Raw genomic sequence first — 21,596 nt, 5'->3', positions numbered from 1 at the left:
CCAGGGGGACAGCTGGGTTAGGATCAGCAGAGGCTCAGGACAGTGAGCACCCCATGGCAGTGTCAGGGAGCGCATTTTATTTCTCTCCAGCAGTTCCAGGGGAGAGGAAGGAATGGCAGCAGTGCCATCACAGCACAGGGCAGATTTGGGGGGCGTCCGGCGGTGTCCCCTCAGATCTGAGTGCGGAAGCACAGGTCGGTGCCTGACATCTTCTGCGCATAGTCCTGGTCAAAGCGCTCGTTCTGGGCCACGGTGAAGTGGTTCTTCCAGTCTCCGGTGGTGCCTGTGGCCGGGCGAGATGGGGCTCAGCAGGGGCCGGGACACACAGCGCGCCAGGCCCCCCACAGCCGCTCACCTTTGCGCATGAAGGGTGACACACTGTGGTCCATGAGGTCGGAGGGCACCTTGGTGTAGTTGGTGGCAGGGTTGTCCCGCATGGCCTCAAAGGACGTGTGTCGGGTGATGGTGTCCAGCGCCGCTTCCGACAGCTTCTGCCCCAGGAACTGGGCCACCTTGGCAATCTCCCGGCGGAGGTCCTGTGCGACACAGGCCAACACTCACCCCTCCTGCCATGCCCAGACCCCACACCACCATCCACCCTGCCCCATCACCTCCTTCAAGTCCTCGTAGAAGAGGTAGAGAATGGGGTGATCCTTCCTGCGCTCCCAGTAGCCCTTGACGTGGTCGTACCAGGGACCATACGCCACTGCATGGGGAGAGCAGCCAGTAGGTGACAGTCCCTTGCAGGGTCCCCTGCATGCACCCAAGGATGCCCTGTCCCACCTCTGCCAGCCATGAACTCCTCCAGATACTGGGCCCATGTCCCAGGGTGTGGCAGCAACTTGTTCATCAAATCAAAGTGGTAGTAGGAGACAGCCACGTCCTTGGCGTTGCGCCCCACATAGATCATCTGCAGATGGGCCATGGAGGTATGAGGGGCAACCCCAGGACCCCCAACAGTGAGGACGCTCCATCTCCTAGAACTCCCATGAACACTTAAGATGCTGGAGGGAGCAGTGGGGAGTCCTGTCTCAGGGGAACAGGGCTGCTGCAATTCCCTTCAGGGCAGGGAGAAGGGTTGGGTGTTACCTTGCAGCGGTTTTCCCAGAAGGATTTGGGCAGGATATGTGCCGGCAGGTGGGTCTTCACCACACGGGGGGAGGGTGTGGTGGCCAGCAGGTCTGTTCCTGGGGGATCCCAGAGCACTTCCTCAGTGGGCTCTTGGCAAAGACCCTTGGGACTCAGCCCCTGTGGGGTGCCCCTGCACCTCACTACCTGCTGGCATCTTCCCAGGGGCAGAGAACTCCAGCATGGGCACTCTCTTGCTGATAATGTCCCGCTTGCACTTCTCAGGATCTCCGCCTTGTAGGATCATATCCACAATCTCGCTGACCCAGGTGGTGCCTGGGGAAATGAACCCATAAAGGGGAACAGCCAGGGCAGCATCAGGTGTCTTAGTGATGACAATCCCTCAGACTTCAACTAGATACCATGGGGGAAAAGGGAAATCCTACACAACTCTGTCCTGACAGCCCCTAAATGTGCTGCATACCCCCAGGCAGTGGGCCATCTGAACAACTCCCTTGCCCACCCAGTACCGGTACATCTGGTTGCCTTGGGGATGCTCACCCGATTTGGGGAAGGTGACCACCACGATGTCCTCGGGTCGGCTCTGGAAGGTGTCAATCCGTTCCCAGTTGTGGGCAAAGGCATTGACCATGGGGATGCCATGGACTGTGAGCCAGGACTGACGTAGATAGGTGTCCGGATTGGCCATCCTGCTGGGGACGGGGACATATGGCAGGGCTGGCTGATGAGGGGAGGCCCCCCCCACCCTCTTAGGGCAGCCACCAGCCAGGGCAGCCTGGTCACCTGGCACTGTGCCTGCTCAGGGAGCGGCACTGATAGCACCAGAGCATAGACCAGAGGTCACCGCGGCCGTCACTGCACCCACCACTGGGAACAGGGGTCCCAGCTGCGGGGACAGGAGCACACCCAGAGCCCCAGCAAGAACAAGGAGTGCCCACAGCATGCCAGCATCACCCAGACCTAGGGGACTAGACTAGAATAGTAGCTCTTCCCTTGCCTCAGCACCCTGGAGCGCAGGAAACTGGGTCCCTGGGGATATTGCAGGAGACCCAAGAGCAGGAAAAGGTTTAGGGGTGCTGATTGCACACAAACCCAAAATGCCCCAAACCCACCGCCCTGGACCCTGCAGCATGCAGCTCTGTGTGGCTGAGCATGGGCAGGGCGCCCACAGGGCACCCCCGGGACACCTGTCTCACCTAAGACCTGCTGCTCTGTGCCGGGAGAGTGACGCCGGGACGGTGACACCAGGAGGGCGACAGCAGAGGACAGGGAAATCCGGGGCCACGCAGCGGTAATTGCGGGAAGGAGAAGGAAAGAGGCAGGGCGCTGAGAGCAGTAATGTTGGCCAGCCCAGCAGCTGCAGGGAGGGAGGAGCGAGAGCAGGGAGAAACCGGCAGCCACTGACCTGCAGGCAGGGCCACAGAGGACATCTCAGCCCCACAAGTGCCAGGCCACATCCTGCTGTGTGAGGCGGGGGAGGACATCTCTCACTGCCCACACCCTCCCAAAAAGTTCCCCATACACAGATTCGCCAAAACCTGCAATCCCATGAGCTGCTGCTGGCAATCCCCCCACCACAGTGGCTGAGGGGTGACACTTGCTTGTCCACAGCCCAAGAAGAGGACAGCAGCCCCAGGGGGACAGCTGGGTTGGGATCAGCAGAGGCTCAGGACAGTGAGCACCCCATGGCAGTGTCAGGGAGCGCATTTTATTTCTCTCCAGCAGTTCCAGGGGAGAGGAAGGAATGGCAGCAGTGCCATCACAGCACAGGGCAGATTTGGGGGGCGTCCGGCAGTGTCCCCTCAGATCTGAGTGCGGAAGCACAGGTCGGTGCCTGACATCTTCTGCGCATAGTCCTGGTCAAAGCGCTCGTTCTGGGCCACGGTGAAGTGGTTCTTCCAGTCTCCGGTGGTGCCTGTGGCCGGGCGAGATGGGGCTCAGCAGGGGCCGGGACACACAGCGCGCCAGGCCCCCCACAGCCGCTCACCTTTGCGCATGAAGGGTGACACACTGTGGTCCATGAGGTCGGAGGGCACCTTGGTGTAGTTGGTGGCAGGGTTGTCCCGCATGGCCTCAAAGGACGTGTGTCGGGTGATGGTGTCCAGCGCCGCTTCCGACAGCTTCTGCCCCAGGAACTGGGCCACCTTGGCAATCTCCCGGCGGAGGTCCTGTGCGACACAGGCCAACACTCACCCCTCCTGCCATGCCCAGACCCCACACCACCATCCACCCTGCCCCATCACCTCCTTCAAGTCCTCGTAGAAGAGGTAGAGAATGGGGTGATCCTTCCTGCGCTCCCAGTAGCCCTTGACGTGGTCGTACCAGGGACCATACGCCACTGCATGGGGAGAGCAGCCAGTAGGTGACAGTCCCTTGCAGGGTCCCCTGCATGCACCCAAGGATGCCCTGTCCCACCTCTGCCAGCCATGAACTCCTCCAGATACTGGGCCCATGTCCCAGGGTGTGGATGGAACTTGTTCATCAAATCAAAGTGGTAGTAGGAGACAGCCACGTCCTTGGCGTTGCGCCCCACATAGATCATCTGCAGAAAGCTTGGTGGCATGTCGAGACTTGCAAGGTCCCAACGGGGCAGGGAGCCCCCTTATGTCTGCTTGATAATTCTAAGTATGTTCATTCCAGCCTGTTACCTTGCAGCGGTTTTCCCAGAAGGATTTGGGCAAGATGTGAGCTGGGATGTGGGTCTTGATGATGCGAGGGGATGGCATGGCCTCCAGCTGCTCTGTGCCTGTAAGGATTTCCCCCAGAAGTGATCCCACTCTGGTGCCCTCCCATACAAAACCAAACCTGTCCCCATCCAGCACCCACTGCCACCCACCACCCTCTGCCCCCCCACTACCTGCTGGTAACTTCCCAGGGGCAGCACACTCCATCATGGGCACCCGGTTCACAATATCATCCTGCTTGCATTTTTCTGGGTCTCCACCTTTCAGGACCATGTCCACGATCTCACTGACCCAGGTGGTGCCTGGTGGGGAGAGGTCGGTTGTCCAGCTGATTCCCACTGGAGACCCATCTCAGGCACCAGAGGGTCACCATCTACCAGTGTTGCCTTTTGGCACACCCTTGGTCCCAGCCCAGGCACCTGCAGCATGGGCTCCCTTCCTGAGCATGGCCCTTCTTTGGTGCCTGGGGATGCTCACCAGATTTGGGGTAGGTGACCACCACAATGTCCTCAGGGCGGGTCTGGAAACTGTCAACACGTTCCCAGTTGAGGGCGAAGGCGTTGACCATGGGGATGCCATGCACGGTGCGCCAGGGCTGCCGCAGGTAGGTGTCCGAATCGGCCATCCTGCTGGGGACAGGGACATGTGGCAGGGCTGGCTGGCAGCAAGGAGCATCATGGGGCCATCTCCTTTCCTAGGGGCCCCAAAATCCCTGCTGAACCCAGCTGTCCTGGCCATAGGAAGGAAATCATGCCCTGCTTGCTGGCACTGCAGGAGGTGGCACCTGTTTTCTGTGGGCATTTTGGGGCCCAGATGGTGGTGCAGGGAGAGTGGAAGGGCATGGTCAGCTCTGGGGGCTCAGGTCAGACAGGCAGTGGGCAGCTGCCCATACCAAGCTGGCAGTGCTGTTCTGGGTGTAAAAACTCAGGGGCATTCCTGGCTGGAGTTGCAGGCTGCATTCTCTTTGCTTTTTCCTCCCCATCTCCCTGTCGTACGGCAGCACAGGGGGAAGCCTTGCTTTCAGGGGGCTTGAGTGAGGTTTGACAGAGACAGGAACGAGGAGCAGAACTCACAGGACTCTCTCCCTAGGAAGCCTTTCCACCCACGGCACAGGATAGAAACGCTGGACGTGCCAGCGGCAAAACCCCCATGCTGTGGTTTTTGGAGAGAGGCTTGGTGTCTTGCTTCTATCTCCCGGGGGCTTGCGGGGACACGGAGCCCCCGCACCCACCCCCGCAGGCCCCCGCTTATGAGGCCAGGGCACCCTGAAACGATCGTGGCCAAAGCCCCGCGCTTACTTGCCTCTTTTCCGAGTGCTCTGGCAGGGAGGAGGCAAAACTTGGCCCGCCGCTTACAGGGCGGGATTTATTAATTTCCTTCCCCTGCACGGAAGATGGAGGCGCAGGGAGGCGGGGGACACCGCTGGGACAGGAGCCTGGAGCGACCTGGTCCCAGTGCTGCGGTGGGAGGAGTGCAGGGAAGGGGCGAGTGGGGATGAGGACGGTCCCCAAATGCCTGGGATGAGCTGTCCGTGCTTAGCGTCCCTCGGGACGGTGGAAATCACAGCTTCCCCTTCCGCCCGCTGAAGTAAACACAGGGAGGAAATCCCCACCCACATCCCGGGACATTGAATATCACCCTGTCCTGGTCCAAGAGTCACCTGCGTGGACGTCCCCAGCTCTTCACACCGACGTGGGGCTTGCGAGTGGGGTTCAGGCTTTGGTCGTACCCCTACTCCACTCAAATATGAGTCCAAAGTTTGCGGGGTTGCAAAGCACAAGTGCTCCTGGGAAAAGAGTTTAAAGGTGCTGATGGTGGGGAAATGTTCTTCCTTATCTCAGCTGGGAGGGAGTGGAAAGGGCAGGAGAGATGGCAGCTGGGCAGGGCCAGCAGCTCAGCTGTTGGCAGCCTTGAGAAAAACGTCCCTGATTTGTCTCCAGGGCCAAGTTCCTGCTAAGATGAGGCATGCTATGGCAGGTGTTCAGGTGTTTCGCTGTCCACGTACCAGCAAAATTGGCTGCACGTGCAAACAGGGCAGGGAAAGCCGGGAGCTGGGGAAGCACATCTTCCAATGGAAGGCATCTCCACTGGAGACAGCATCATGGCATTTAAATGAATGTGTGCAAAGGATTTATTTCTGTGAGGCAGGTCCCCTCATAGCACTGCTGCTCTTTAGCAGTTGGATCTGGGCTGCATCTCTTTCGGCATAGAACAACCCCATGAGGCTGTCTTGCCTCATGGCAAGAAGCTGCAATCTTGGAAACTGAAGAACCAGCCATAAATGGGGCTTAAATCGGGAACTTAGGGCTTCAAAGCACACCCTTGCCCCCAGTGGGACAGGGACTGGTTTGCTCCAGGCATCTGAGAGCAAGGGCAAGGTGCAGCCAGGTTGCAGGTTGAAAGGTGTGTTCTTTATCCAGTAAGGACAGTGATGTTGCTGAGCCTGGCCACATACCAGCAGGGAGCTGTTTCCCTTCACCTTTGTTCCACAGACTATGGGCTGCCAAGCTCCAGCTGGGTCAAGGAGAGCCTGACCACCACCCACTCTGTCAAGAAACTTGGCACAACCCAGAGGCATGAGAGCTCCTGTGCACGCAAGGGCTGTGGCAGCACTGGATTCGCTGGTGCTCTGGGGATTTTCCACTAGTCATCGATCTTTTTTCCCTCCAGGCACCTTGGTAGGCTGGGGCAGCCCAAGTTGACAAGGGCCAGTGGTGGTTTCTGGGAAGGTGCCCACTTCTAGTGATGCCTGACCATCACTAACTAAAAATCCACTGTGTGCCCACCCTCTCTCCTGATGACCATGAAGGTGTTTTTGGACACTGCCTAGAGTTCCAGGGGTTCAGGCCCCACCCTCATTTTCCCTGCAGGCAATGACTCAACTTCCATTTATCACAATTTATTGCAGGGGCAAGTGCATTAGTGCAAGAATCTCCATCTGGATCCATCCTCCCCACTGGGAGAGCAAGGAGAAGCAGAGTCCTCCTGGGAAGGGAGATGAGCCCCTCACACTTCCATCTGGAAGTGGAGGTCAGAGCCTGCCATGAGCTCCTGGTAGTGCTGGTCAAAGCGCTCATTCTGGGCCACAGTGAAGTGGTTCTTCCAGTCTCCAGAGATCCCTGGAGGCAAGAAAATAACTGGGGTAAATCCTCACACACATGACATATTTGCAACCACAGATGGGGGCTGAAATACAATCTAGGGACATCCCTCCCAAATCCTCCACCACCAGCTGAACCCCCACCTTTCCGGAGGAAGGGGGAGATGCTGTGATCCATCAAGGTGGGGAGCATGGTCTCATAGTTGGCAGCAGGGTTCTTCTTCATCTCCTGGAAGGAGGTGTGGTGCAGGATCCTCTCCACTGTTCCCTCTGCCAACTCCTTGCCCAGGAACTGCAAGATCTTCTGCACCTCCTGCCGTGGGTCCTGCAGGGTGATTGACATGAGCAGGCTGCCAAAAAAGCTGGGGGGCAACCAGGGCTCCTTCCCCTCCATCCCACCCTCACCTTCTTCATGTCCTCATAGAAGAGGTAGAGTATCTTCTTCTCCTGCTTTTTCTCCCACCATCCACGCACGTGGTCATACCAGGATCCGTAGGGCACTGTGGGATATGGTCAAGGGATTAGCTGAAAAGAGGGGTAGCGGGGGATGTCCTTCCCACCGGCATGGCAGGGTGGCCATCCTGTGGCTCAGTTCACACCTTTCCCGGCCATGAATTTCTCCAAGAACTCGGCCTTCGTGCCAGGGTCATGGTGTATCTTGGCCATCTGGTGGAAGTAGTAGTAGGAGATGACAACATCCTTGGGGTTGCGGGCCATGTAGATAATCTGCAGAGAGCCAAGGATGTGTTTGGGAGGTACAGACTGGTGCCTCCTCCCCACCAACCCAGATGGGGAGACAGGGAGCACCTGCCATGTTACCTTGCAGTCCTTCTCCCAGAAGGAGGTCGGGAGGAGCTGGACCGGGAGATGGGTCTTTACCAGCCGTGGGGATGGGGTGTTCTCCAGCTGCTCAACACCTGTGGCACAGGGGACTTAGACGTTTAAACCCCAGCACCCTCACCCCCATGCTGGCTCTGTTCCCTCTCCACCCAAGCCAGGCAGCCGGGCTGGGGAAGCTCACCACTCAGACACTTGGGGGCCTTCAACTCCAGGAAGGGCACACGGTTGTAGATGGCATCCCGTCGGCACTTCTCCACATCACCATTGTGGTAGATCATGTCCATGATCTCGCTCAGCCATGTTGTGCCTGCCACACAGGGACAGCATTGCAAAGGCTGGTGTCACCCCATGCCCCCGGCACCCTTCCCCAGGACCAGTCACCTGATTTGGGGTAAGTGGAGATGAGCAGGTCGTCTGGACGGGCTTGGAAAGCCTTCACCTGCGGCCAGCCCTCGATGAAGCTCTTGTAGAAGGGGATGCCATGGAGGCTTCCCAGCTCCTGCCTGATTGCATCTTCCTGCTCCATGGCTGACAGTGGGTCCACACAGCACTGGCTGTCTTCTCTGCTGGCAGCCTCCACAACCTCCGAACTGGCTGGCACCTGTGCCAGCACTGTGCCTGGGGCAGTGCTGGATCCTGTGCCAGGACTGTGCCCAGGGCAGTGCCCCATTAGGCAAAGTCCAGCCCAAATCACATGTGACAGAGGTATCACCAGTGCCACAGGAGCGTGCCCTGATCCCTGGTAGGATACTTCGGTAATGTGGATGCTGGCTATGCACTAACCCCAAGCCATGAGGGGTTGGGAATGGAGCCCAGCATCACCTCTCCTCCCACCTGACTGCACTTCTCCCCCAGCTACAGCCCCTTTAATGAGTGCCACGGGGTTGTGGAGGTACAGAGACAGCTCTGCCACCCAGGGCCCCCATTGCAGGCAGCCATACCTCTCTCAGGATTCCATGGGCTCTGGTGTCCAGGAGCCCTGGCACCTCCACCCTCCTGCCACACCCAAGCTATAAAGGTTAATGAGAGCTGGCTCAGCTATGGAGCACAGCTATAGACCTGGCTGAGGGTGTTGCAAGCAGGGGTAGCCCCCATCTCTGCCCTCCTGAGTGCTCCTTTGATGCCTCTTGTAGGAAAGGGATGAATAAGCTGATCTGCTCCATCCTGGATGATTTGATCCAGCAGGTTGTGCAGTACAGGAACTCACCATGATGGAGTAGGTGCTGCTCTTGCTCCAGAAGGAGATCAAGGAGAAGCAGAAGCCAAGTGGTGCCTGGCCCAGGCAGGTGGGGTCTCTGGGAAAGGAGGTACCAGTGCAGGATAGAGCATCTGGACCATTTGCAGAAATACAGACTCACAACTCTGACCTTCTGTATCCAATGAGGAAGTTGGAAGACAGTAAATGGGTCTGTTACCCTAACAAAAAAATACATGCAATGTGAGTTTGCGGGCCCCACGTTGGGCAACACCCTGAGGGCTCTCCTGACGGGGGAAACCCTCCTGAAGCAGTTCTTTGTCAGGAAAAGCAGACGTGCAGGACCTTTTCGGTCTTCAGGTTCTTTTTTATTGCTATCTTATCATGACTTCAGTACACTGTCTGCACCCAGACCTTGCATGCCCAAAACCAGCACAAAAATGGCTAACAATCTCTTGTTACAAGGCCTTTTAAGTCTAATCAAAAACTACCCAATTAAGAAGTGACACCTAGATTATTTCTCTTTCTAACCCAATAACTGACCCCTAAAGACCTGCAATGCAGATTTTTCTGCCCAATTACAAGATACCACCCAAACCCAAGAAGAAGAAGGAAGAAGAAGAAAGAAGAAAGGAACTCGAGACAACACCCTGTATCCTCCATCTTGTACCCATCTACAATATGCTAAAAATCCTAAAACCTAAATTTCTCACCCCTGTGACATACTAAACTACTCTCTACAATCCCTACAATCTATTTCACACTTTTGTGGTCTCTAGTTTACTTTGAAGCTTTGGAGGCCTTCTCCATGAACGAGGGTCAAAGTCAGTGTTTTGATGGGAGTCAGAGCACCCCAGGGCAGACAGGGGGATATTCCCCCTGCCCTGGGTTCCCACATCTCCCCCTTCTGTTTGAAGCAAAAACACTCTGACAGCCTCATCCATCATCCGTCTGATACACTGAAGTAGACATGGCACAAATATTAAAAGAACAATGACACCAATCAGGATGAATATACCTATCTTCACAAATTCTCTCCATGCTGGAGCAAGATTAAACCATCACTGTTGTGAGATTACACCAAGATGTTGCATTTTTATATATGATATGATTTGGGGTTACATCTACTATTTTATCCTTGTTTTGTTTTGACACAGGAAGACCAAATATTATGCATCTTCACTGAGCCAAGAATTTCCAATTCTTGAGGTTCATGAAGAGCCTTAAGAAGAAATTTGGTCCAAACACCCCAACCGTCCACCAGATTCAAAATGAATTGTGACAATTTTAAGGGAATATCTTTTGGAATTGGCCATTTGTCTACTGGTAAACTGACTAAACAGATGGAGAATGGCTTTTTTGGCCGTGAGTGAGTCAAACAAATGGTGTCCAGACCCTACTGATTGGCCAGGGTCTCCCAAACATTTTCTCTCGGTTGACTCACTGGCAAGGCCATGCTGCTTAAAGCAACCAGCAAAGAGATAAGGCAGAAGCACGATACCTGCTTGTGAGCCTCATGCTTATCCCCTGCAAAATCTGCAAATCCTGACACAACCCTCCCTCACAAGACCCCAGTCCACAGATTCTGCACGCAAGTTGAAAGATGACTGATGTCTGTGACGTCAACCACCATCTTGACACTGGCTCACATCTGCATGCTCGCTTCTGTGCTCCCAGGGTCACCACCTGCTCATTTCTGGACTCTGTATGGTTTCATGTGCTTTGCCGGAATCCACTTTGGTCCCGCACCTGTGAAGACACAAGCATACCCTTTGCCCCAGGTTATTAGCTGGAATGGGCCTTCAATCTGCCCTGTCTCTAGGTTTCTGATCAAAACTAAAGGATTCTCCCTTAGTTTTGCCTGGGTACTATTCAAAAAATGCCTGACAATTGGTGGAGCAGGTTCTGCGAAAGAGCTGTTGAGGAAGTTTAAAACATACAGTGCTTTGTTCAACCGCATCTGAGGCATAGCCTCTGCCTCCCCCCTTTTCTGTTTATCTAAAAGAGATTTTAAAGTGTTGTGTGTACTCTCAATGACGGCCTGGCCCATAGGAGAGTGAGGGATGCTGAAACTGTGATGAACACCCCAATTTTTTAAGAATGTATCAAGGATTTGTCCTCCATAAGTTGGGCCATTGTCTGTCTTGACTTCTTGAGGAACACCTAAAGAAGCAAATGCTTGCAAAAAATGCTGACATGCATGCTTTGCTGTTTCACCTGTGTGCAGGGAGGCAAATACTGCGCCTGAGAAAGTGTCTACTGACACATGAATATTTTTGAATCTCACAAAGGATGGGTATTTTGTGACATCTCTTTGCCACAGTTGCAGACTCTGCAATCCTCTTGGACTGATCGCTCCTGTAGAAAAGGGAGGTTGCACAAGCTGACAATCAGGGCAAGCACTTATGATGGCTTTTGCTTGATCTTTGGAAATGTGAAATGTGCACGAGTGCCTGTGCATTCTGATGAAAGAACACGTGACTCAGTTTTGCCTGTTCAAAAATGTTTGGCAAGGTGTTTGAAACTATCATGGTTAGCTCGTCTGCTCGTGCATTCCCTTCTGCTAGGAATCCTGGAAGGGAAGAATGTGCTGTGATGTGAGAGATAAAATATTTATGTTTTCTCTGTTGTAATACTCTTTGCATGCTACAAGATAACAGTACAAAACTTCATTATCTACTTCTTTTAGAAGTGACCCTTCTATTATTTTGACTATGTTGGCCACATATGCTGAATCTGTAATTAAATTAAGAGGTTCTTGATACATTTGAAATGCTCTGACCACTGCTGCTAATTCTACAATTTGAGGTGAGCAATGTATTGTTTGGATGCCTGATTCCCATTCTTTTGTTGCTACATTCTGCCAGGTTATGACTGATTTGTGTGTTTTGCCCAAACCATTTGTGAATAATGTTATCGCATCCAACTGCACTTCACTTATCATGGGTTTCTCGCTGAAGCTTAATTTTGTTTGCAACAGCTTATGACCTGGAAAATTACTTGAACAAACACCCAAATAATTTAACAATGCAATTTGTAAATCTTCTGATTTTTGCAATGTCCAATCAAGATAGTCTTTTTTCAACGGCAGGTAAATTTTAAAATCTTTGCCCGCCATTGTTTGCAGTCTGGTTCTGGCCCTGAATTCCAGGGACTAGTTGTTGGTTTGATGTGACCTTTCTGTAATTGTTCCTCAACCAGTCTCTTGAGAGCACTCAATTTCTTTTGTTCAAGGGGCCACTGATCCACCCAAACGGGATCATCTGTCTCCCATGTCAACTTCAAGGTGGTGAGTGGCACAGTGACCCCTATTAAAAATCCATTTCTATTTTCATCCCCATTGTGATAAAATGTCTCTTCCCCACACCGTGTTGGGCTTCTGCACAATGAAGGGACGAATGACAGCTGTCTTCCCTCCTGGCCCTGAAATGACGATGGGGTTTTCACTTTGCAGGCATAATGTGTTTCCTCCGATGCCTGAGAGGGTACCCAAGGGTGTTCTCAAAGTCCATTCTCTTGGCCAAAAAAGGTATGAAATGACTGTAACATCTGCACCTGTGTCCAACATGCCTCTGACTGAAATAATTTTGTCGCCGCATGTCAAGTTGCAGGCGATCACAGGTCGATCATGGCCTATTTGTTTCACCCAGGTGGCATGAATGTCCACGTCTTCATTGACAGGTAAAATTTGCTGACCTACCACTGGCATGATCTGTTTTGTCACATGAGGTGGCAAAGCAATAGCTTTGGGTACTGGAATATTTTCCGGAAGAATCAATGGAGGACGTAGAGCTCAAGCTAAGACTGTTAATTCTTCATTTTGATTTGCCGAGATAATTGACAGATAAACAATAAGCCCTAAAATGCTGCATCTGTCTTTACCTATAATTAAAAATCTTGCCTTTTCCATGTTCCAGTGACCCCCGTGGGGATCACTGCATGATCGTCATTTAAAAAGCACACTAATTTGGAGACTGCCAGTTCGCATTGTGCGCCTCCGGGTAGTAAGTCTGGATCGCTGGGGAACTGGCAGATGGTCCTGCTGATGGAATCTGATTGACATTCCCCAATGGTTGTGTTGCCACTGAGGTTGGAAACCCCTGTGGAGTTCCCTGCAAAGGCATCGCCATCACTTGTGTCGTAGCGCATTGACATCCCGCGCTCTTCTTTGAGCTTCCCAGAATGGGTAGGGGTTTTCCATCTACATCTGTTTTGGAATAGCATTGATTTGCATGTTTTCCTGTTCTGCATATGGGACAAAGACTTGACACCTTCGAGCCTTTTATTAGTTCTGGACAGTTCTTCCTCATGTGCCCAAGTTTTCTGCATTTGAAGCATGACCCCTCAACCAATGTTGCCATCGCTTGTGTGGGACTGGCCGGCTGAAGAGCTGACGAAGAGCCTCAAGACAAGTATTTTTGAAAATTCTTCACGCTGCTCTTGAAGAATTTTTCTGACCCGTTCCGTCCAAACTCTTCCTTGAATTGCTGCGATGTGTTGAGGTGTGCCTACCTTGCTACATGCTTCTATCACGTCTGTTACTGTTGGCTGGTCAGGCAGGGCACTGATGATTCAGTTTGCATTGGCGTTTGCAAATGCGAGGCTTCAAACCAAGTGTGGCTTTGCCATTTCATCACTGATTTGCTGGTCCAATGCTTGTGTGAGACAATCAACTAATGAACTGAAAGACTCGGAGGGACCTTGCCTCACTTCTGGAGTTCCGACTGGCTGAATTTGTAAAATTGCCTTTTGAGCTGCTTCCCTGATGTCTGCAAGCACGTCTCAAGGCAATCCCGCTGATTGGTCTTCAGGTTTATCGTGTGGTGTGTCTCCTGCCAACTGAGCCAGTGTGAGACCTGCATGTGGCCCCCCTGCATATCTGTTTCTCAGCTGAGTGAGAGCTCTTCACTATCTCACATTCCACAGCATGAGTTTTGAGTCTGTAAAAACTGTCGAAGCAATGTATCTGCAGTTATAAGGTACTAAGTCGTAATTGCTGAAGATTCCTCTCAAAAGCTGCTTGAAATATGATGAACCAAGTCCTTCATTTTTTGCAGCTTGTAATAAGTCTTTCAAGATGTCATGAGTCATGGGTTCATATCTGGGGTTTTCATTTCTTCTCTCATACCTCACTGGCATTGCTATGCTGTCTGTATCTAGTATGTCATAATCTTTATTTCGTAATGCTCTCCTTCTGATATTTGCCTAGTTCGTTGATGAAGCATCTCTTTGGATATTTCTGAGAATAGGAACCACGTCCGGTGGCGCTGCCATTTGCCTGGATGCATCCTCTTCTGGCCCAAAGGGTACATACATTTCAGGCCCCCCTTCCCCTTCTGTTTGAGGAGAGGTAAAAAGGTTGTCAGGTTCTGGATACTGAGGAACTGAAGAGGCAGTAGCTGCACTTGCTGTCTGTGTTGATAATTAAGTGAATGGAAGAGAGTGAGTTCCATGCTTTTGTCCTGGAAAGCAATGAGCAAATTCTTGAAGCTGGAGAAAAAGTTGTTTTATAAAATCCTGAGAAAATGAAAAAAATCTTGGTTGAGTTGAAGAACTGGACTTTTGACCTGAAAGCCAAGTCTCTGGAGCAGGCATATAAAAAGCTGAAGTGTCTGTTGATGTCCAGAAGCCAGGTGGTTCTTTAGATAAAATAGGAATGCCTTGTCCTGCTGTGATGGACATAACATTCTCATCGCTGTTTTCCTGTGGTACAGGAAATTGTTGTTGTTGTTGTGGATCATCCATGGCTTGACTGCCGGTGTCCTGTCCCCTGTGTGCTGTGCCTTGGCTTGGCATGTCCATTTTCCCTGGAATTATGACTATTATGTCTTGCTTTTCTTCTGCAAGGCACGCTTTGAGGGCCTCAATTGATTGTGGACGATTCTGTATATCCTGGATTAAAATGATCTCGCACTGATTTTTTTGCAGCTTTTGCAACGCTTGTTGCAATGTTGCCTTTGTTCCACAAGGTGGCGTTGTTGCTCCACGAATCGGCTGTGAACCGCTTTTCGCCGCGCAAGGACCTGCCGCGACCTGGTGCGGCTGGAAAAGCTGTGCCGTGCCGAAATGTGGTGCTGCGTGCGCCTTCTCAGGACACGGCGGCTGCTGTAGCTGGGTGATGCTTGACCGCATCAGCTGCTGGCGAGAGACCGCAGCGGCCGCAGCAGAGGGCACACGGGCAGCTGCAGCGGCTGGGGCCGCGGGGGGGTGAATGGGGGTGCGCAGGGAGCATGCGCCAACCCTGGCTGCGACTGAGCCTGCGCGGACCGGCGAGGGGGAGGATGGTGACGTCAGAGCCACTACCCGCGGGCCCCGCCCCGTGTGCCGCCGTTCCGGGCCCAGGGGCGGGGACGGGAGGGACTCGCACGGCGCCGGCGGCCCCGGGGCCGCTCTGACCGAGCCACCGCGTGGGGCGTGCCCTCCTGACGTCTGTTTTGGAGGCTGGCAGCCGACCGAGGCTGTGGGCGGCCCGCCGTAAACCCAAGGCGTTGCCACGAGAGTGTCGGGCGTCCGTGACGCCTCCCAGAGTTGGGACTGGGGCGGGGAAAGTGGAAGAGAATGGGACGGCCCCTCCAACCCCCCTTCTCCCACCTCAGGGATATAGAGAGACGTAAGAAATTCAAAACAAGACATGTCTTCTTCCTCGTCTTTACCGATAAGCAATTTAAAACATGGAAGCCGCTGTCTTTCGGGATCCTCCCGAGACGCAATATCTTTATTTTCTCCTTCCCCACCCCCGTCCCCTCTTCCGCCTCGGCCTCCCCTTGAGATGGGTCTCCCGTCTCCTCAGAGAGAGAAACTGCTTCCCGAACCTTGGCAGGGTCGCGCGGTGCGTCACGAGTTTCGGGGGATCTCTCCAGAAATCCACTTTCTGGGGCGGTAGACTCCCGCCCTTCTTCCCCTGGGGAAAAACTCTCAGGTGTTTGGGGATTTTTCAGTGATTGATGTGGAGCAGATTGTGAATATTTCACATCATATGTAACTTGATAAAGTGCTTTAGAAGCCGCAAACAGCACTCCTGCATTTGGATCGTGGGATGCCACGTCCTCATATAACTTGATGCTAGCATCTGCCCAGAAACAGGGTTGAAAGAAATCTTTCTCTTTAAGAGACGGGTAATTTTCCTTTGCCCAAAGTAACAAATTTTCCAAATTCTTCTTGTGCAATTTTGATGGGTGCTGTTTCACTGAGGATTCTAATTTCTGGAGTGTGTCTAAATCACTTTTGGTGAGATTCCCTCCCATTTTTGTCCCCTTCAGAGCTTACCGAATTTGGGGTTCAGCTCTCAGTCCCGAGATCTGTCCAGCAGAGCACAGGATGTGACTCTTGAGGCCACCAGGAATTGAGAGGTTGAACGGCTGAGTCCTGTCACCTTCGGAGGAATTTTGATGGATTCGGCTCACTTCCAGGGACTTCGTGGGATGATCTCTTCAGAACTGGATTCTCCTCTCACTGGAGCACCAGTTGTGAGTTTGCGGGCCCCACGTTGGGCAACTCCCTAAGGGCTCTCCTGACAGGGGGAAACCCTCCTGAAGCAGTTCTTTGTCAGGAAAAGCAGACGTGCAGGACTTTTTCGGTCTTCAGGTTCTTTTTTATTGCTATCTTATCATGACTTTAGTACACTGTCTGCACCCAGACCTTGCATGCCCAAAACCAGCACAAAAATGGCTAACAATCTCTTGTTACAAGGCCTTTTAAGTCTAATCAAAAACTAAACTACCCAATTAAGAAGTGACACCTAGATTATTTCTCTTTCTAACCCAATAACTGACCCCTAAAGACCTGCAATGCGGATTTTTCTGCCCAATTACAAGATACCACCCAAACCCAAGAAGAAGAAGGAAGAAGAAGAAAGAAGAAAGGAACTCGAGACAACACCCTGTATCCTCTATCTTGTACCCATCTACAATATGCTAAAAATCCTAAGACCTAAATTTCTCACCCCTGTGACATACTAAACTACTCTCTACAATCCCTACAATCTACTTCACACTTTTGTGGTCTCTAGTTTACTTTGAAGCTTTGGAGGCCTTCTCCATGAACGAGGGTCAAAGTCAGTGTTTTGCTGGGAGTCAGAGCACCCCAGGGCAGACAGGGGGATATTCCCCCTGCCCTGGGTTCCCACAATGCAACATTTTCATCTGATGATGAGGAAATATCATTATGACCTTTACTTAAAATTGAAATACAGATGATGGACAGGGTCAGCAAACTGCTACCCAAATGGTGCCATGTATGGTGACCATGATATCAAAGTTCCAGGAAAAGTCTGGCAGACTTACATGGGATGGAAACATACAGGGCAATCCCCATAACAGAGAATTGGGAAAAGATGATTCTTTATCTCCTTCAACTCCCCCTGAATCTACTAGACCTCAGGGTGGAGAGGAAAATCACATATAAATGACTATCCCATTTGATCCAATTCAGGTGGCTGATTTGCAAGAGTATTTTGGCCATAAACCAGGTGATATTGAAATCCAGCAACTGGAATCCTATCGGTGCAGACACAATAATGGCCCATACATTCAGATTTCAGTTGACTCTCATCAACAATGAATTGCTAACACCATTGAAACACTCCAAAATAACGTCTCTTTGGCTCTTGGTTGTATTCATGCCAGTTGTGGGTGCAGCATGTGACAGCTGCTAATACATGGGAAGGTGAAGACCGTGCTCCCTTCCCCATAAGGTGGGATGCCACAGTGGGCTGCAATGCCCCCACAGCTCCAGCGCACAGTGAGATCCCCCAGCACAGCCAGAGACCCACCATGGCTGAAGCCCAGTGCCCAGCACCCCTCCTCAAGTGCTCCAGCTTTACTGGTGCAGTTACAAGGGAAAGCACTTTGGGGTCTGGCCCCATGACAGCCCCTCTGCACAGCCTGGCAGTGCCCAGCCTGTTCCCGGTACAGTGGCGTAAGAGCTGTGCACACCAGCTCCTGGCACCCTGGATTTCCCAGCACCCAGAAACTGCTAGGGTAGGACCCTGCTCCCCACTGCACCCTGCAGAGCTGGGTAGGTGGGTGCCAGCTCCTGCCACCTCCCAGGGTGTCATACAGGTCCCCTAGCCCCAAGCAGCACCACCTAGGGACAACCACCCTGCTGTGCCAGGCACATGGCTACATCCTGCCGCACTGCCTGTTTATTTAATCCCCTACACAGAGACCCCAATGCCCCATGGCCAGATGCACACCCCTGCTTGCCCCATGTATCCTGGCAAGGTTCCATCCCAGAGCCATGTCTCCCCTGCCAGGGAACCCTGCCTACCCCACGGTGCCCAGCTGGGGTAACCACAACCCAGGGTCCCTCTTTTTTTTTTAGCGTCCATTCACGGCCACGTGCAGCCTCCACTCGCTGTCATGTGCATGTGGAGTGGTGCAGGAATGCAGTGCAGGAAAACAGCACAGGAACTTGGCACTGTCCCAGCTCCAGGTGGATTTATGGGGATGGCTATTAGCTCTCCCATTATGGTGTTGGGGGATAAATGGATTAAAACCCTGCTCTTAGCTGGCTCATTGCTCTTTATTCCTGAACTATGTTTCTCATCCATCCCAGTGGGGCTTGGTGACCATCTCAGATCCCTCCCTTGTTTCTCATCCCTCAAAAATATCTGGGGGTGGTAGGCAGGAATGTCATCTGTAGCTCAGCGGGATGCTTTGATACCCAGCTCTCGGTCCATTGCCTGGAGGAAACGTTCATTGAGAAAAAGCATCTGCCCATGGGGCAGGAGACGGTCCAGGAGGCCATCAGCGGTATCAGGACGGAGCAGGACGTCAGCGCCGGGGCCGAGGAGGCGCAGGGAGAGGAGCAGGCGGGGAGCCAGGCGCCGCAGGGTGATCTCAGCCAACGATAGATTCTCTTGGGGTTCACAAACCAAGGCGAAGGCGAGGGCCAGCACTGATAACCAGACTACTGTCACCCGCTCAGGGAATGGGTCTCCAGGGGGCATCTGGAAAAGACCCCCTGGAGCATCTTGGAGTGACATCGGCTCATCAGGTAGCTGGGGAAGTTGTGGGGAGGATGGGGGCCCCAAGGATGACTGAAGCAGTTGACACTGGGAGGCCACTTGCCTGGAAGAGAAAAGGGGGACCCTCGTGTTAAGGACCCCCACCTCATCCCAGGACAGTGACCCCTCTGTTGGGGGAACAGTGTCCCAGGATCCCCAGAAAGGGTGGATCCCATGAACGCGGGGTGGGGGGGGGGCGGGCATGGTCCTGGGGTTCTCGCTGAGCGCTGTCCCCCGAAAGGGGGGCTGCCACAGGCTCTCCTCAGGAATGGAAGGTGTCCCACAGTCAAGAGGTGTCCCAGCCCTGGGAAAAAGCCCAAGAGCCCTCCCATCAAACAAAGGGTGTATCATGGCGGTGGGGATCCCAGGGAGACTGATGAGGCGTCCCAAGTCCAGAGGGTTCAGGCGATGGAGGGCACACGGTGCCGGGCGTCCCACCGAGCCCAGGATCCGCAGGAAGGAGATTCCCGCGGCGGCGGATGTCCCGCGCGTACCTGGCCACGACCAGCAGCTGCTCCTTGCGGCGGAGGCGCTGCCGGGGGCCCCCGGGCGCGGTGCCGGGGGGGGTCCCGAAGGTGCGCGCGTACAGCACGCGGCAGGGGGCGGGGCCGGCGGGCCCGCCCGGCGCCAGCAGCACGAACGCCCGCACCATGGCGGCGGCGCGGCCCCGGCGCGGCCCCGGCGCGGAAGGAGCGGCCCCCGCGGTGGGCGGTGGAGGGCGGGGCGTGCGGGCAGCGGGTCACGATTGGCCGAGGCTCGGGGGCAGCGAGAGCTGATTGGTGGGCAAAGGCCGGTGGGCGGGGAAAGGGCGCGGGGCTTGGCGGAGGCGGAGGCGCTGTCCCCCCTTGAGGGATTCCTGGCACCCCCTCCGCAGCCATCCCTGCTCCTGCTCCGTGTTCCCCTCCCCGGGGTGTCTCCGTGGGTGATGGCGTGCACACGCCTGGGAGAGGACATGGGGGTAAATGTGGCCTCAGGTGGCTCAGGGTGATATGACCAGGGCCAGCGTGGAAAGGTGCTTGTCTTGAGTGGGGCATAGGGAGGAGTGTGTGACTGGCACAGGGGACATGGGAGGGCCTATGGCTAGAGGGGCAATGGAGAGGGACATGTCTGGATGAAGACATGAGACTCTTCCATGAGACCTTTCCAGCCACGGAAAACTTTTTTTCTGCCTCAAGTGACCTCAGCTGTTTTTTGACAAATTCTTTATGGCTGTGGCTGGTTAATCTGTGGGTTGAAGGTGGGGGTGGGAGGGTGCGAGAGTCTTTCTGCCATGTTCAGGGCATGTTTGGGAATGTGATATCCCAGCTATGGTGTCATATTCAAACTACAGTGTCCTTATTCCAGCTATGGTATCCATCCCAGGCTTGGTGCCTGAGAGGAATAAGACAAATGTGTTTTTACAAACAGACCTGAATCTGCTTGTAGATAGAGCTAGGAAGTTACACACAGGGAAGTAACAGAAGAAACTATTAGTTCTACAAAATGTTACTAATCAACTAGGAATGTTGCTTAGCCAAGGCCGTGTTAAATTCCTGAACCTAGAGAAAAAGAACAAAGACTTAATAGAATTATTAATAGCTTTACTTTTCTTCTTTCTTTTATATAACAAAAGGGGGGTGCGTATCAGAGGGGGCCATAGAGTAGGCGATTTGGAAAGACTGTACCTTCCAAGTACCTCAGCCAATGGGAAAGAGGAAGAGGGTGACGCAGCCAGGAACTTAGGATAAAAAGGGGGCTGAGTCCCCCAACAATCTGGGAGACCCGATGGGAAATTCCCATGGCTTCTCCCTTTATTCAAATAAAGTCACACTACTCCTCTGTCTCTCTTTTGGACATAAACCTCTGACATCGTGCATTCATGTTCCTAACAGTGTCCCTCCCGGAACTGTCTCCCAGGAGGGGATGGCCAGCCTTATCCTCATGCAGCCTTGCTGCAGCACCCAGCCCAGAGCTGCAGCTCGCTGGGTGCGGGCACGGGTCCCGCTGCCGCTCCCGGGACTGCGGTGTCGCGCCGCGGCCGCCAGGCGGCGCCCGGTGCGGGACAGGTGCGCGGCGCCGCCGCTCCGCACAGTGCCCACCGCGGCCGCCAGGGGGCGCCGCCGCCCGGGGCCGCGGGAGCCTGAGGGGCCCTTCCTTCGGAGATGCTGCGGGAGCTGGCGGCTGCAGCTCCTTTGTGACTCCAGTTAGTTTGCGTCTCCAGCTCGGGGAAGGCTCTCTTTAGTTTCTGCTTCACCTCATTTGCAGCTTCAGGTGATTTGTTTCTGTCCCCAGTTTGTCTCAGGTTCAGCTCATAGAGTTAGTTCGTGGCTCCAGCATGTTTTAGGCTTCAATTTGGTTCACCTTCCCCGGCTTCTTTCTGGCTTCAGCTTATTTGCAGCTCCAGTTTATTTCCATGTTTGCTTGGTCTGTGGCTCCAGTTCATTTCTGCTCTGGTTCGTTACTGCTTGTGCTTGTTCAAATGATCTTGGTTTTTGACAGGGCCACAAATCAATCACTATCATAGCTTAAATATGAACAGACATAATTGTACGTTGTCTAAAGATGGACTCAACTTCTTGGACCAATGCAAATGGACCTTCAGCCTCTAGTGGGATTCCCCACAGGTGCCCCAATACTGGTTCCCACTGTCAGGAAAATCTACAAACGCCAGAAGTTTATGTCCATACAGGAGACAGAGGAGTC

General features: G+C 53.5%; 4 protein-coding genes across 8 annotated transcripts; all 4 read right to left on the bottom strand.

Annotated features, from left to right (window-relative positions):
- Positions 1-56: 56 nt before the first annotated feature.
- On the bottom strand, positions 57-2,453 carry LOC128806138 (sulfotransferase 1B1-like). 2 transcript variants are annotated; one of them, XM_053975486.1, is made up of 8 exons: positions 2,286-2,453; positions 1,630-1,781; positions 1,276-1,404; positions 1,090-1,187; positions 784-910; positions 612-706; positions 356-536; positions 57-283 (listed from the first exon to the last, which is right to left on the bottom strand). In XM_053975486.1, the coding sequence occupies exons 2-8, from the start codon at positions 1,775-1,777 to the stop codon at positions 171-173; spliced, it is 891 nt and encodes a 296-aa protein (XP_053831461.1). In that variant the 5' UTR covers positions 1,778-1,781; positions 2,286-2,453; the 3' UTR covers positions 57-170. The 2 variants fall into 2 exon arrangements, with proteins under 2 accessions (XP_053831461.1, XP_053831459.1); XM_053975484.1 differs by having other exon boundaries at positions 1,630-1,778; positions 2,286-2,451.
- Positions 2,454-2,777: 324 nt separating this feature from the next.
- On the bottom strand, positions 2,778-5,551 carry LOC128806135 (sulfotransferase 1B1-like). 4 transcript variants are annotated; one of them, XM_053975475.1, is made up of 8 exons: positions 5,434-5,551; positions 4,251-4,402; positions 3,947-4,075; positions 3,738-3,835; positions 3,505-3,631; positions 3,333-3,427; positions 3,077-3,257; positions 2,778-3,004 (listed from the first exon to the last, which is right to left on the bottom strand). In XM_053975475.1, the coding sequence occupies exons 2-8, from the start codon at positions 4,396-4,398 to the stop codon at positions 2,892-2,894; spliced, it is 891 nt and encodes a 296-aa protein (XP_053831450.1). In that variant the 5' UTR covers positions 4,399-4,402; positions 5,434-5,551; the 3' UTR covers positions 2,778-2,891. The 4 variants fall into 4 exon arrangements, with proteins under 4 accessions (XP_053831450.1, XP_053831449.1, XP_053831452.1 ...); XM_053975474.1 differs by having other exon boundaries at positions 4,251-4,399; positions 5,434-5,550; XM_053975477.1 differs by lacking the exon at positions 5,434-5,551 and adding an exon at positions 5,072-5,315 and having other exon boundaries at positions 4,251-4,399.
- Positions 5,552-6,686: 1,135 nt separating this feature from the next.
- On the bottom strand, positions 6,687-8,500 carry LOC128806542 (sulfotransferase 1 family member D1-like). Its single transcript, XM_053976180.1, has 7 exons — positions 8,095-8,500; positions 7,895-8,020; positions 7,693-7,790; positions 7,473-7,599; positions 7,279-7,373; positions 7,018-7,198; positions 6,687-6,892 (listed from the first exon to the last, which is right to left on the bottom strand). Exons 1-7 carry the CDS (start codon positions 8,381-8,383, stop codon positions 6,780-6,782), a joined length of 1,029 nt encoding a protein of 342 aa, XP_053832155.1. The 5' UTR covers positions 8,384-8,500; the 3' UTR covers positions 6,687-6,779.
- Positions 8,501-18,411: 9,911 nt separating this feature from the next.
- On the bottom strand, positions 18,412-19,572 carry AP5S1 (adaptor related protein complex 5 subunit sigma 1). Its single transcript, XM_053976588.1, has 2 exons — positions 19,409-19,572; positions 18,412-18,978 (listed from the first exon to the last, which is right to left on the bottom strand). The coding sequence occupies exons 1-2, from the start codon at positions 19,564-19,566 to the stop codon at positions 18,552-18,554; spliced, it is 585 nt and encodes a 194-aa protein (XP_053832563.1). The 5' UTR covers positions 19,567-19,572; the 3' UTR covers positions 18,412-18,551.
- Positions 19,573-21,596: the final 2,024 nt, after the last annotated feature.

This window comes from Vidua macroura, chromosome 4 (genome assembly GCF_024509145.1).
Source record: "Vidua macroura isolate BioBank_ID:100142 chromosome 4, ASM2450914v1, whole genome shotgun sequence".
In the NCBI taxonomy this organism is placed as follows: Eukaryota; Metazoa; Chordata; class Aves; order Passeriformes; family Viduidae; genus Vidua; species Vidua macroura.
The sequence above is the reverse complement of the archived record's forward strand: the minus strand, read 5'-3'. Positions and strand labels throughout refer to the sequence as shown.

Bases quoted from the DNA above. Each gene is read 5' to 3' on its own strand.
- LOC128806542 (XM_053976180.1), bottom strand. From the start codon at position 8,383: ATGGGGCACTGCCCTGGGCACAGTCCTGGCACAGGATCCAGCACTGCC. The intron at 7,791-7,894 runs GTGAGCTTCCCC...CCTGTGCCACAG, and splicing joins GGCCCCCAAGTGTCTGAGTG to GTGTTGAGCAGCTGGAGAAC. The intron at 7,199-7,278 runs GTGAGGGTGGGA...ATCACCCTGCAG, and splicing joins TCTATGAGGACATGAAGAAG to GACCCACGGCAGGAGGTGCA.
- LOC128806138 (XM_053975486.1), bottom strand. From the start codon at position 1,777: ATGGCCAATCCGGACACCTATCTACGTCAGTCCTGGCTCACAGTCCAT. The intron at 1,405-1,629 runs GTGAGCATCCCC...TCATTTCCCCAG, and splicing joins GGTCACCTTCCCCAAATCGG to GCACCACCTGGGTCAGCGAG. The intron at 707-783 runs GTGGGACAGGGC...CTCCCCATGCAG, and splicing joins GGAGTTCATGGCTGGCAGAG to TGGCGTATGGTCCCTGGTAC.
- AP5S1 (XM_053976588.1), bottom strand. From the start codon at position 19,566: ATGGTGCGGGCGTTCGTGCTGCTGGCGCCGGGCGGGCCCGCCGGCCCC. The intron at 18,979-19,408 runs GTACGCGCGGGA...TTTCTCTTCCAG, and splicing joins CAGCTGCTGGTCGTGGCCAG to GCAAGTGGCCTCCCAGTGTC.
- LOC128806135 (XM_053975475.1), bottom strand. From the start codon at position 4,398: ATGGCCGATTCGGACACCTACCTGCGGCAGCCCTGGCGCACCGTGCAT. The intron at 3,836-3,946 runs GTAGTGGGGGGG...AAATCCTTACAG, and splicing joins CCCTGGGAAGTTACCAGCAG to GCACAGAGCAGCTGGAGGCC. The intron at 3,005-3,076 runs GTGAGCGGCTGT...GCCCGGCCACAG, and splicing joins GTCACCCTTCATGCGCAAAG to GCACCACCGGAGACTGGAAG.